The 13,618-nt window shown below is 28.3% G+C and overlaps 1 protein-coding gene across 1 annotated transcript in view; it reads right to left on the bottom strand.

Moving 5' to 3' along the window:
• LOC148230293 (neuroligin-1-like) overlaps positions 1–13,618 on the bottom strand; it is a 119,704-nt gene that overhangs the window by 54,846 nt on the left and 51,240 nt on the right. Inside the window, exon 3 of the mRNA XM_088195585.1 lies at positions 6,248–6,437. Within this exon, the coding sequence (XP_088051711.1) occupies positions 6,248–6,437 (190 nt within the window). The remainder of the gene's footprint in view (positions 1–6,247; positions 6,438–13,618) is intronic.

Genomic DNA, 13,618 nt, shown 5'->3' with positions numbered 1-13,618 from the left:
ATAAAAAATTGTTTTTGTATCGTTTTTAAAAAACAAATAAATATACTATGTAATACCTAAATGCTTTTTAACAAATTTAAATTAAATTTTATGCACTTTTAACATCTAAGACCATTAAAATAATATTGCAAAAAAAATTGTTTTAGAAATAAAAATATTTTTCTTGTATTTATTACATAATTTTTTTCCGACTTTTAGTATCTTTATTTAAAAATATATTTTGATTAAAAACTTATTATTCTTACATTAAAAAAATTAGGATGACATAAGATTGTTGCATTGAAAATTTTGTTTTAACGAATTTAATGCATTCCATTTAATATATTTTCCGATACTGCATTAAGAATTCTGATTATATTTTTATTTACTAAACCATTGATCAAAAGTTTAAAAAGTGGAAGGGACGTTGCACTATACTTTAATTATTATGGGTATATAAACCAGAACACATACGTCATCACATCAATCATAAACATTATTTTTAACTTAATCACAGAACTGTTACTTCACTTCTGACTTGGAATAAGAAAAGTTTGGCCTAGCACAGAGCAAGTGGAAAAAAATCAATCAAACGATACTTAAAAATTCGAAATATAGCAACAGCTTTTAATTTGATTATATAGGTGCAGTTAAGCATTTTTTTGAATTCCAAGAATTAAGCTCGATCTTCAAGATGACTAAGGAAATACCTTACTTAGTATTAAGCGAAAACATACTTAGCTGCACTTAAATAATTATTAAAAAACGTTTTAAACGTACACCCACGGTATCTATACGTTTTATTTAAAAACCACAATTTTTTTATTGAAGTTGAAAATAATTATACTAATTACAACACAATAATAAAATAAATATTGGTAAAATCTATTTGTGACACAAAAATAGGTTAACGAACTTTAAAGCATTAAACAATTCTAATTAAAAATTCTAAAAAAAAATATTTTATAATACAAAACTAGACATAATAAATTATATCAGCTCATCACAACAGACATCTTACATATCAACATAATAACAAGTTAAATATAAAGAGCAGATGTTCATACTTTTACTAATATAAAGGTAGCCTTAAACCCTAAGATAATTTATTTTTTTGAAAATTGAATGATTGTTAACATTACCCTTTGATAATTTCAAGAAATTCTTAGCAATATTTTACTAATATAAAAAACACAGCTATTCAGGACGAGAGAATTATAACCAACACGATAGGCTAGTGGTTGCCAACCGGTGGTTCATAGAATACAATTTTTTTATTCAATTTTTTTTTTTTATATAATAGTATTATCAATTTTTCTTAATTTTCACCTGATTATTTTGTATAGCAATTTTGTCAAATGCTCAGAATTATTCCTGGTGTTAGCGATGTAATGTAATTAATAACTTAACCTTCCAATCACTTTAATTTGGACATCTGATTATAAAATGGTCGTCCAAATTAAATCGTAAGATTAGTTGTGAGGTTTGGGCATTTTTTTCATCACACTTAATTATACTCAAAAATAAAAAAAAATCATGGCACCACAAGGGTTAAGGGACATAAAAAAATGTAACCGAAATAAAAAAGTAGCAGTGTTGTGTAAATATGATTAATGATACTGTGAGCAATATGAAAATTGTCTGGCTGCACAGCGGGGCACATCCGAGTAGATGGTGAATTTTCGCCAAATGTTCCCCATTTCGGGAATGCCTGGGCATTCGAACGGCGAAGGAGTGTGAGGGTTGAAACTGGCCCTTGGGCTACGCTACTCCCTTCCCCCTTAAACAAAGAATAGTGGCGGAAACTTTCCGCAAACGACTTTTGATAGTGTTTCAGATTAAGTTCGGCATGTTCCCGGGAAATGCCGCAGGAACAACGTCGGATTAAATTTGATTTAACCGAGCGAAAAAAAAGTTTAGCAAAGGCGTTGCGAGTGAGCTTAATCACGTGGGATTATGTGTGCGTGTGTGAAAATAACGGGACACTTTTCAGGGAGCGCAATTTAATTTTGGCACACCTTTGTAAGTAAAAAATTAGTATCATTATATATTAGACTACTCCGATTCATGCTTTGGCTTTTGATACTTGAATACATTTTTTGTTATTTTACGCTGTAGCAAAAGTTCATTATTTACCAGAACACTTAACTTTTATATATAAGCGTGCTATATTTATTTATTTAAATTAAATTTAGACCATCGTAACCTAATAGGTTACCTCAATACATCACGATGATCAAAAAACAATCAATAATATTATTAGAAATAAAATAAACTCACAAAAAAATAATATAATAAGATAACATGAAGAGCAAACCCTCGAGGAACTCCTGAAGGGGTGAAATGCTTTTTTGACAATCGGCCAACTCAGGTTACAAAATCAAATAACTCGAGAATAACCGAGATGAATCATCCGAGCAACCGAGGTTCGACATTTTTTAAATAATAACTCATGAAAAACTTTGTCAAAGGCCTTCTCGTTATACAATTAAATTAGTGAGTCACACTAAACTGTTCATATAATTTTTTTTAAGCGCGATTAATTATATTTTTGTATGTTTATTTTTCTTATTAAATTTAAAAGCAAAATCTAAATCATAAATATATTGTATATATTTTTAAAACTTTTGAATTTTTTTGGATATCTAAAAATGCAACATAATCTAAAAATAAATTTACAATTTAATATTTATTAAAAATATACTACAAATTTATACTAATAATATTTGGAATTAACTAATTTTACAAAATTATCATAAATTTCTTTACTCGTATTAAATAATATAAATTAAAATTACTTGAAATATATAAATTTTAAGATACCTATTTTTTCCAAGATGTAATTATCGCAAATAATTAACAAAATACTATATGTATTATAAATATATTTAACAAAAATACTAAAATATTTAACGGGCCTCTAAAAATATTGCTCTACCATAAATATAAAAAGTAAAGTACATAAAATATTATTTTTTTTCTATACGAATAAAACTCTAGGAAACTATTTTTCTTTATGGCCCTCCATAAAGTTATTATCGTACGCTTTTTTACATTAACCTCTTAGAATACCGCCAGTTATATTTTATCGCAAAGAATTTTATACTTATGTATATGAAATGTACGTAACAAATTAAGATCTTTTATACCGTTTTACTTTGCTATCTTTTGATCTTTATAACTTCACTGGACTAAAATTTATTATGAAAATATGCGCGACTTACATATATATTTTATATATATTTATTAAAACGTTATTTCCAAGAATTTTTAATTTTAATTTTAAATGGAATTTATTTATAACATAATTTTGAGAGTAAGAAAATATATATTTAATATTTAATAAATTTATTATTTAATAACCCAAAATTATATATATTTTGTGTTTAAATGCATTGGACTGCAGTGGATTCAAAAACTGTCAGCTAAAGGTTAATTTTGTAGAGTAGTGTAGGGTGCCTCACTTTGGCAAAAGCCTGAGTTATATGATATATAAGAATACGGCTGAGCAATATTTTATATTTTCAAAGTCTTCATTGATATATTTTTCTAACCGATGCACCTACTTTATTGTAGAATATTTATTTGTAAATCCAAACTGATGATTTAATAAGAGATTAAGTTGCTTTAATACTGGTTTGATAATTTTTAATAGTAGATATTTTAATATATTTACATAATTGGTAAAATATGGTCTGCAAGAGGCTATATCGTTTTTTTTCGGTTTTAGTAAAATTAAAATTTGAGAAAGTTTCTGATATTTTATAACTTACACCAGCAATTCAACATATCAAATTGTAATTTTAATTTAACACTAAAAAAATATAATTATGTTTTAATTAAACTCTTACATATGATCATGTTACATAAATATGTAATAACATATTTGCGAATTATGGTAAATTTTTAAATAAAAATTATTTTATTCTCCTTATTTATACAGTTAATATAATACATTATAAATGTTGTGATTATTTTTTTGCTGTTCATATTATTGATATTATATTTTATTCGTTTTGTAAATAAATAAAGCAAATAAATAAATATCCTGGTATGGAACAAATTAGAAACTTTCTCTGCATATATATATGTATATGTAATCTTTTGATCTAAACATTATTAAAAGAATCAGAAAATAAATATAATGAGACAAGGGAGCGTATTACACAGTTCATCGAATATTTATAATTATGAGTACACACAATCAAAGGGAATGCTGGAGAATTGTTTACTATGTCCTCGGAAAATATTCGATATCGTTTTTTCTTATTCTTCTCTGGTTAATATCTGAAATTTTATTCCCAGTCTTAGTACGTTCGCAACTCCTCGTGCGAAATGTCAATCGTGGATGAAAATCACAATCGCTTTTTATTATTGACTTTCCCTTCCGCGTGAGTTAATAGACTCGCCTGTTCGCCCTTTGTCGGAAAATAAAAATGTAATAAGTCCCTCATTTCCCTGGACAGTTTATTGATGAGATATTTTATCGGGCGCGGAATTATAACAAGGCAACGCAACTTTGGCCTCCCGTATAATCCCATTATGGAAATTGTCTTATTATTATCTCGTTATGGACTGCTAGGATTCAGCGGATTTATTAAAAAACACACGTATACATAACTCTCGCAAAATTTGCTCTAATGCATTAAACATTTTTGTCCGCTTGGAAATTGAAAAGTAATATACGGCGAAAGCTCGTTAATTCGTCACGGGTAGCTTAGCAAAAGAGAATTGAAATTAAAAAACGAGTAATCGATTAGGAGATTAAAGGCACATCGAACGTATTTATTTTGGAATATAATTTTTATCATAGATAATTTAATATTTTTAATTTTATTCATTCAAACATTTATCATTTATTACTTTACGATAAAAGGCTTTTGCCGAATTAAAAGGTAAACCAGAGAATAAATATTAAATTTCAGCAAAAAATAATCGTTTGAAATTAATAATAATTTTATGTTTCGGGTTTTGAAACCGAATGGGTGTGACAAATGGAAATGTAATTAATTTAGTTTCAACATTTAGTTTTTTATTCAGCAGCTTTCATAATTTGTCAGTTTTTTTTCTTAAATTAAATAACGATCTTTTAAATCAATTATTATGCCGCAACACGCATCAGAAAATTGCATTAAATATATTTTAGACAATAACAATGAGTCTAGTTCCACCCATAATCAGCATTCCTTAAAGAATCGATAACTAAACGAGGCGTTATACTACTCTGAAATACTCAATAATATATAAGCTAGAAGGCTGCAATACTAAAACACTTTACCATAAAACTAACACTTCACTCCCCATTTACAATAACAAGAGTTCAGCAGAACCCAAATTAAACGGAAATACGCTGAATTGATCAATATTACTGTTATAAATCTACGGGAAAAATCTATTTTTTCTTTGAACATCCGATCTGGTCTAATGACATTCGACAAACAGTCCAAAAGCACTAATATATTTCTGGATACTGAAATAGTTGATAAATAAATATTTTTGCCATACTAGTATAAAACCCTTAATTTTCATAATTACTAAGACCATCGATAATTTATTACAAAAAACGAATTTTAGTAAATCACAGTCGTACTGACTTACTCACATCAGAAATATAATTATTTTTTGAACTGTCTTTTGCTATTTGTCCTATAGTCATAACTTGCACATCACTTTCGATTTGGAATAATAAAAGTTTAGAAAAAACTTCTACGAATTTACCAAGATAACTCATATAAACCCAAAAAAAAAAGTTGTTTTTACTTCGACCATTAAAACTAGTCCAACCGAGTAGTCACCACAAATCTCCAAGAGTCCAACCCAATCTTTGATACGACTTCTGTAGTTTTACTCGAATCTGTATTTTTATTTAAATATGCTAAAAACCAATTTATCAAATACAATACGATGTTACACTACATAATTGAGGTGCTTTACATTTTTCACCACAAGCCTAACAATTTGTATCTTTTTAAAAATATTTATCTTGTTAGATTTAAGATTCAAATTGAAAAAATATCCTTTGTAGCTGATTTTCTTTTAATATTAATTTCCCGGTTTTGTAGTATTTTCCTATTATTCCCATTGAAAAAATGATGACAGTTATTTGCATTATATTGTGGTATGTATATCTTTAATCAGTATTATATTCTAAAATTAAGTTTTGTTCGTAGAAAACAACAAAAAAGTATTGTAAACCTCAAATTAATTTATTTAAAAATCCCTTATATGATAGAGATTAATATCCACAATTGAATTAACACTAGCTTACCTGTTTGAAACGTCGGGATATCTCTGGGGACACACTGGTCCGTACGTGTCGGCCAATTTGGTGCCCCTCCAGTGGGGCGCAGGCCTAGGTGGGTGTAGGCGCTCCGCCACTCCGTACGGGACACCCAGAAAAGCCTCCACTGGCTCTAGATGTCTGGAATGCGGCTCCAAGATTATCCCACGAATTGCACCTGAACAAATAAATACAAATTTTACAAACATTTATTTATTTTAATTATTGTATAAAAAATATACTATTATTAGATATTGACAAGACATTCGACCTATTAAAAAAAACTTACTTTTATCTGTTATAAAATAAGATTTAATATTTATTTTAATTGTATATTGTTAAGTGATGCTAAACAGCCATACTCAAAAACTCTTCCATTAAGGAAACTAAGCCTAATAAAAATTAAGTCTGTGAAAAGCGGCTCCGCGCAATCTCGAGGGACCGCGTTAATTAAAATGAAATTAAGCCATAACCGGAAGGTAGTATGTACTTCTAAAACAAACAAGGATTGTCAGTATAACGACGTTCATTGTTGCAAAATTGTTATATTGTACAATCAAACGAGGGGAGTTCTTTTGTTTCGGGCAGAGGCGAAATTTTTTTATCGCCTTAAACGCTATAAAAAAGGGGCACGAGTTGAAGTTTAATTCGGTGTGACGTCATCAGCGGTTTCTTTATAAAATTTGAGGCTCTGTGTTATCTCTCTTTTGAAAAAGAGATATCTTATTCACTACGTTAACCTTTTTATACAATTTATAGTCATATACAATAATAAATAAAAACATAAAAGACGAGTTTTTAAGGTAGAATTAGGCTAATGTTAGGTTTAAAAAAATATATTTAATATAAAAAACTAAGGTCGCAAAATATGATAATCTACTCATTAGCTTAATGAACCACGCTTTAAAGCACATCAACGTTTTAATAACAAATGGGAAGCAATTATCAAGTCAAGGACAATTTGGCTTATGACGTATTTTAATAAAATTGTATATTATATATGTATATACGACTAATATGTTTTTAAATGCTAATACATAATATAATCGCAGTGATTGCCGATCTTTAATGTAGTATATTTTAGAAGGCATTGAATAAACAAACTAAATCTATACTAACTTAATTAATAGTAATTAGGCACTGTTCTTCTAAATAAAATTTTAATTCATTCGTAAATTTAAATTTTACAATAAGCTTATAAATAGTATGAAAACAAAAATACGTTAATAACCTAAGTATACTGTAAAACAGTAGTAAAATAAATATTATAATAAGGTAGGTTTAAAGCAATCTAATATCATTCTTTACAAAGAAATTGTTATTTACAAAGTGCTAGTTTTAAATAAAATATTTAAGAATAATATATAATATAATTTAAATGATTAATGCATATCATTATAAAAAAGCATTTTTTTACCGTTGAAGAAAAAATATGTTTATGACTTAATAGCATATTTGCTAAAAGTTTTATTTGGTACACAACGTATGGCAGTTGTCTTCATATAATGTTAGCAAAACAATCATTGTTTTATCATTTGCCTTTTCGCTGATGTTTATGACTTAATAAAGTAATATTTAGATCTACATTTATGTTCGTAAATCTGGCTAAACTATTTTGAAACGTTTGCGACCTGTTGCCAATTTACTCTTTTTATGTTGCTCAGTAAATTAATTGAATGCTGGTCCATTGCTAACCCACAATTTATTTTTCATTATAAATCTGACTATTATAACCTTATAGGTTTTTCTAATACGTTATAATGGCATAAACAGCAATTTAACCATACAAAAAAATATGTTGCACACATAAAAAAAAATGAGCAGCATTTCACATATTTTTTCTGTTCCTCACAGCTAATGCCAAAAACATCCTTGTGTTTGGTAAGCTCAAGCGCTGACGTCATGGCCGCGATGGGTAAGAATAAGGGACGTAATCGCGACTTTCTAGGGCACTCAAGTATATCGCACAAGTAATTAAAATTTTACAAAAATTCCGAGCTAAAATTTAAAAATAAATCTATTGTATATAAATTAGGAATTCTTTAAAATCTTATATTTATAAATTAATTTACAACTTAAAATTAGCTTAACCGTTCAATACAACGTCAAACGTATTTCTAACAATTGTTTAAGGTACCTGTGATTAAGCCAATATTTATTCACTACTTAGAACGGTAACAAAAAGGCCATTGATATTATTTTTAAGTGCGTATAATAATATATTGCACCAAAATTACATTCTTATAAAAATCCTTAAATTAAAACGCACAGAGAACAAAAAATAAAACCCCTCCAAGCGAGTCGCAACGCCATTGTTTTTAGACGTTTTGACCGAAAAAAAAATCATATCGAAAAAATGGTATGGTTATTCGTTCGCTTCGCTTTGTGTTGCGTATCATTACTTTCAGCAATTGCACGAGCGAAAAAATACGAGAACCCAAACGGTCTTTTTTGCTTTGATGTTGAAATATTTATCCGGCAGGGGCTATATATGTAATTATTCCATACAGAAAGATAAAGTAAAAGACTTTTGGATTCGATTTACAATATAAAAATCTTCATAAATGGAATTCATATTTTAAATATTCTAGTAGATTAAAATTAACGTATTTTAATATTTTTAGATAATATAAAATACTAGTTGGATTTTTCATATAAGATATTTTTAACTCAAACCACATGAAAACTCATCGTCCGACTATCTTAATAAATGTCTTATATTCACCTATATTTATAGAAATATCTGCAAAGATTAATATATTTTTTAATCAAATGAAATGAACTGAAAATAAATGTTCCTAATATTAAGTAACTTAACTGAATAATAAATATTCAATTCGATATTAATATATGACATTATAAACTGCTTAAAACCCCTGATCTATCGATGACACCCTAACGGTAAAGACGTAGTAAAAAACCACTCCAGTTCATCTACTGTTCACTTTTTGCTTTACCATACCTTCCTCCAGAAAAATTTGTTGCTTCTTTATTTACCCAATGCTATTAACGCGTTCAATAGCAGCAACGCTCTCACTTGGCCAATTGACCTTGCCGCATGACAGAAATTTTCTTGTCCGCGCCGACTCACTGTGTGCATCAGTCTCACTCGCTCGCACCGACCTTACCACGTGCCAGAACTACATTACTGACCTTATTGCATATAAAGCAACAATTACACATTTCGCAATTATAAATTGCTGCGGAGGCTGATTAATTTTGATAGCCACGAGCACTGTGGTAGCACACTTATAAGATTAGTAACACACATTTTACTATATTAAATGTCAGTTTGTCATAAACTAATTTAAATATGAACTAATAAAACATTCACACTTTTTTTTTACTTTTCACTTATAAGGAGGCAGATATAAACAAATATCCTATTTTTTATGTGTATAATCAATAATGTAAATTTCTAAATTGGCTACCTCGTGACTGCTCCGTAACCATACTATACATACGTATACGTTATAATATTATATAGGGATAATCCTTTGCCATGTAAATACAGCGGATAATGGCGATTGATGGCGCAACCCGAAGGCACCCGAATTTATTGCGCCCGTCCATTTTCATAACCCGCTGTGCCCCGGGCTGAATTTCCGACCTTTGCGACCGATCTTAGAACCGACACTCGAACGATATTATACCCTCGTCCACTTTTTGCCAGTTACGGATTTAACTGCGGCTATTTTTCAAACGGACGTTCGAAATTAACCGGTGAAAAATTGACAATGTAAAAAGGGTAATGGAAGAGAGCGATTATCTGTTTAATGGTATAGAAAAACATAGTATATATATATTATTATCATTTAAATCGAAAACTAAGATTGTGAAATACTAATAAATTTAATAAAAAAAAACTTTAACTTCTAAGGTGGCAAATTTGCTTTGATTGAACAAATATCTGAGTCATTTATAGTTTATAAACAAAATTTCTTCAAGTAATATCATTATTTAGTTGGTTTAAATTTATAACTATGAACTAATAAGCATTTAACAACAATAAAACATATGCATGTTTAATATTCAAAACAAATATTTTTTTGTGATATTATTTAACATTGCTTCATATTTTTCAGCATTTTTAATTAGTTTCTTATAAGCCCTTGAAAATATGTAATAATTTTAATGTTTCTATATTTTTTATAAAGGCAACACGCCATCTTATCTATCTCAAAAAGCATTTAAATTGTTTCCGAAAAACGTCGTTTTCTTAATTGGCAATCGGTCGCCACAAATTTTATAATCTCTCTTTTTACATATTTAAAAAAACTAAGATATATAATATATGATTTCTCACATACAATTAAACATACTTATATTTATTTATTATTTAGTTTTAAAAGCTCAAGTAAACAATTATTTTTTTGTGTTATTAGTTTTGAGGCATTTTTTTAAGTATTATGTAAGCACTCTGAAATAAGATAGGAGCCGTTTATTTATATATTAATATATAAACTTGAACTATTTCGAAGCTATGGACGTCAGTTACCGTCAACATAAGATAAGCAGTTCGACCAGTGCTATGGACGTCTATTGACGTCAACCATTTTACGAGCGTTTTATTAGATTTAATGAGGTAACATTAAAAAACGCTGCAATGTTTATTATCCACAGCTTTTATTAGGTATAAGCTTATTAAATGATGTTAATAATTGGATATAAGAGATGAAATATATGCTTTTTATGGCAAAATTAAAAATAAATATCTATGAAACAATTAAGAAATAAAAATACTTAATTATTGTAATTAATAAGGAGCTATACAGTAATCAAAGATACCATATATAAAAATTGTTTGTAAAGCGCTTTAATTTAATTAATAATATATTGAGGTTTGTTTTAAAATTATTTATAAAGATTAGCTTCCTAGTATAACATAAAAGTTTTTATATTAAAGCTTTCTTAGAAATATTGTTTTAATAAAGTGCCTTATTTATAATAAATTTAAATAATCCAAAATATGAATTTTACAAAAACCAAATATCAACATATGATTATGTTAATATTGTGTAATAATATGTATTAATAAAAAATATTATTAAATAATATATAATAATAAAAAAATATATCAACATATTGTAACGCGACTCAGTTAACTTCAACTTCTTTGTACATAAAAACCTAAGTTATTGCCGTATTTTTTTAATGTGCGTGTTTATTACACCTGTACTAATACATGTTTTACTAGTTATATCTAAATTGTGTACACTAAGCAACGGTATTTTTCTGCTACAATATTTTACCAACTACTCGTGTATGTATTGCCACTGATAAGTATGTAAATATGTGTACAATATGGTCACAAAATAGGCTTGATTTTTTGCGATGGATAATCTAAAACATTGAATCACCCCTACGGGACGCGATATTAAAAATGACACGACCAAGGGTAAAAAAATAACTCACCTCGCGCAAAAAAAAACAAAAACGAGTTTTTGTCATGCGAATTTTTTTCTGTAATTATTTTTAGCTCAAATAAACTCATATGTGTTTGTGTTCCTTTGTTGGATTTCACATATTGGCGTCATATTTCGTGAGTTAAATTTAACGGGATTTTTCCGTAAAACCTCGATTGATAATCCTCAGGCCAGTATTTCTTCTGCATATACATTCACAAAAAAAATGAATCCTGTTATCAGGTATTGTTCACCAATCGTTTGCTGTTTATAGTTTATTTAAACAATTGTCACCACTTTGCTAACAAAGCAAATAACGCTTCACGCAAAAATTGACGTCAATTAAAATGGTCGTACGAATTTTACACAATTATTCGCACACATTGGTTCGATGTTTGCACGAACCGACCGCTTTTTCGCGCTCCATTGACCAAGGGGTGAAAGAGTGGTCGCTGGACATTGGTTCATTAGCTGACTCCAATAAACGAGGGTCATTCAAAGAGTCTATGTAGTTTTAGTCCGTATTCTGTCTCGCTGTTCTTATATTATTGAGAATTCTAACCCGCAAGTACTACTTGACTTTAAAATTATTCTTTAACTCTTCCAACACACATCTAAATACAAATAGTATTTATTTATATTCACTATTTAATGTATTAAAATAAATAAGTAAATTTTAATAGAAAGGTATATAAAATTAATTTGCATTTTTTTTTTAATAATGTAAATAATATTATATATTTTACGTAAAGCCTCTTACTTTAAAAAAAAACTTATTTATTAAGCCCTAATAAATAAATATTTATTATTAGTTTAATATGCTTATAAAACATATATTGTAAAGTGGTATCAAATGGTATTGATACATTAAAAGTGAATTGCAGTATTTCATATTATTTTATAATGAGTACAGTATCAGTAGTATTTCGCAAAAAAGGGTATAAGAAAATGTTTTTGCACACTTTTTTTTTAATTATATTTGTATATATTAACTTTTTTTTTGTGGTACATATTTTGCTACACAGTTCCTTTTAATATACATTATTAAATAATAAATGACTCCTGGTTCAATCTGGTATATTTATTAATAGCCTAATTTTAATGGTAAAATTCGATTTGGCTGCGAGAATCAAGCACGGTACTCGACCATATTTCATATTTTTATTGGTTGGCAGTCACGAAAACATCCAGTTCTCTGTCGAATCCATCAATACGCTAAAATATGTTTATGGGTCCTGAACCACTCTCGATAAATTAGTCCCATCTTAGCCCGGTTCGCCCTATCCATAATATTTGTCAACACGAGCCGCGTGATAAATTACAGAAAGCCCTTCGGGTTTTCGGCAATTACGGATCTCACCTAAGGAAGGAGGCCTCTGCCTGTTCAATATGTATTTGGGCGTATTTTCTATAATGGATTTTTAATGCGTTTACTGGTTTTTGTCCTACACTGTAAGTTATTTAAACGTATTCGAAACTTTTGTAGACCACAATGTTTTATTACATAAAACAAAAAGCAACACAAATCTGATTATGACTTACATGTGTACCTAATAATATTAATAAAAAAATCTTATGATATCATTTATCCCATCAGGGGTGGATAATATTATAAAGACTGCGGTCTACTTGATATTTAAAAGTATCTACCTCTCTTAACAAAATTATAAGAAAATGTTATGTGTGTAATATTATACAGAGAAGAAAATATTCCTGGAATACGATTGGTCGGTACCGTTTGCCTCTGGTTAAAAAAGCAATGTCACAGACTGCTTTAACCACAGGGGTATACTCTCTTAAAACACAGCTCAAGAAATATTCAAAAGTATACTGTACCATAGGTTAGGGATAGAAAACCATCATTTATTTAAAATTTAAAATATTTTACTAATTTATTGCGGGTCTTTATTTTCATTTTTAATGCCTACTTTATTATTGCAAAATATTTTTTCAA

The sequence above is a fragment of the Plectrocnemia conspersa genome, unplaced genomic scaffold (assembly GCF_051122295.1).
Source record: "Plectrocnemia conspersa isolate PC_06_02 unplaced genomic scaffold, ASM5112229v1 ptg000010l, whole genome shotgun sequence".
Classification (NCBI taxonomy): Eukaryota; Metazoa; Arthropoda; class Insecta; order Trichoptera; family Polycentropodidae; genus Plectrocnemia; species Plectrocnemia conspersa.
This window is presented reverse-complemented; position numbering and strand designations above follow the sequence as displayed.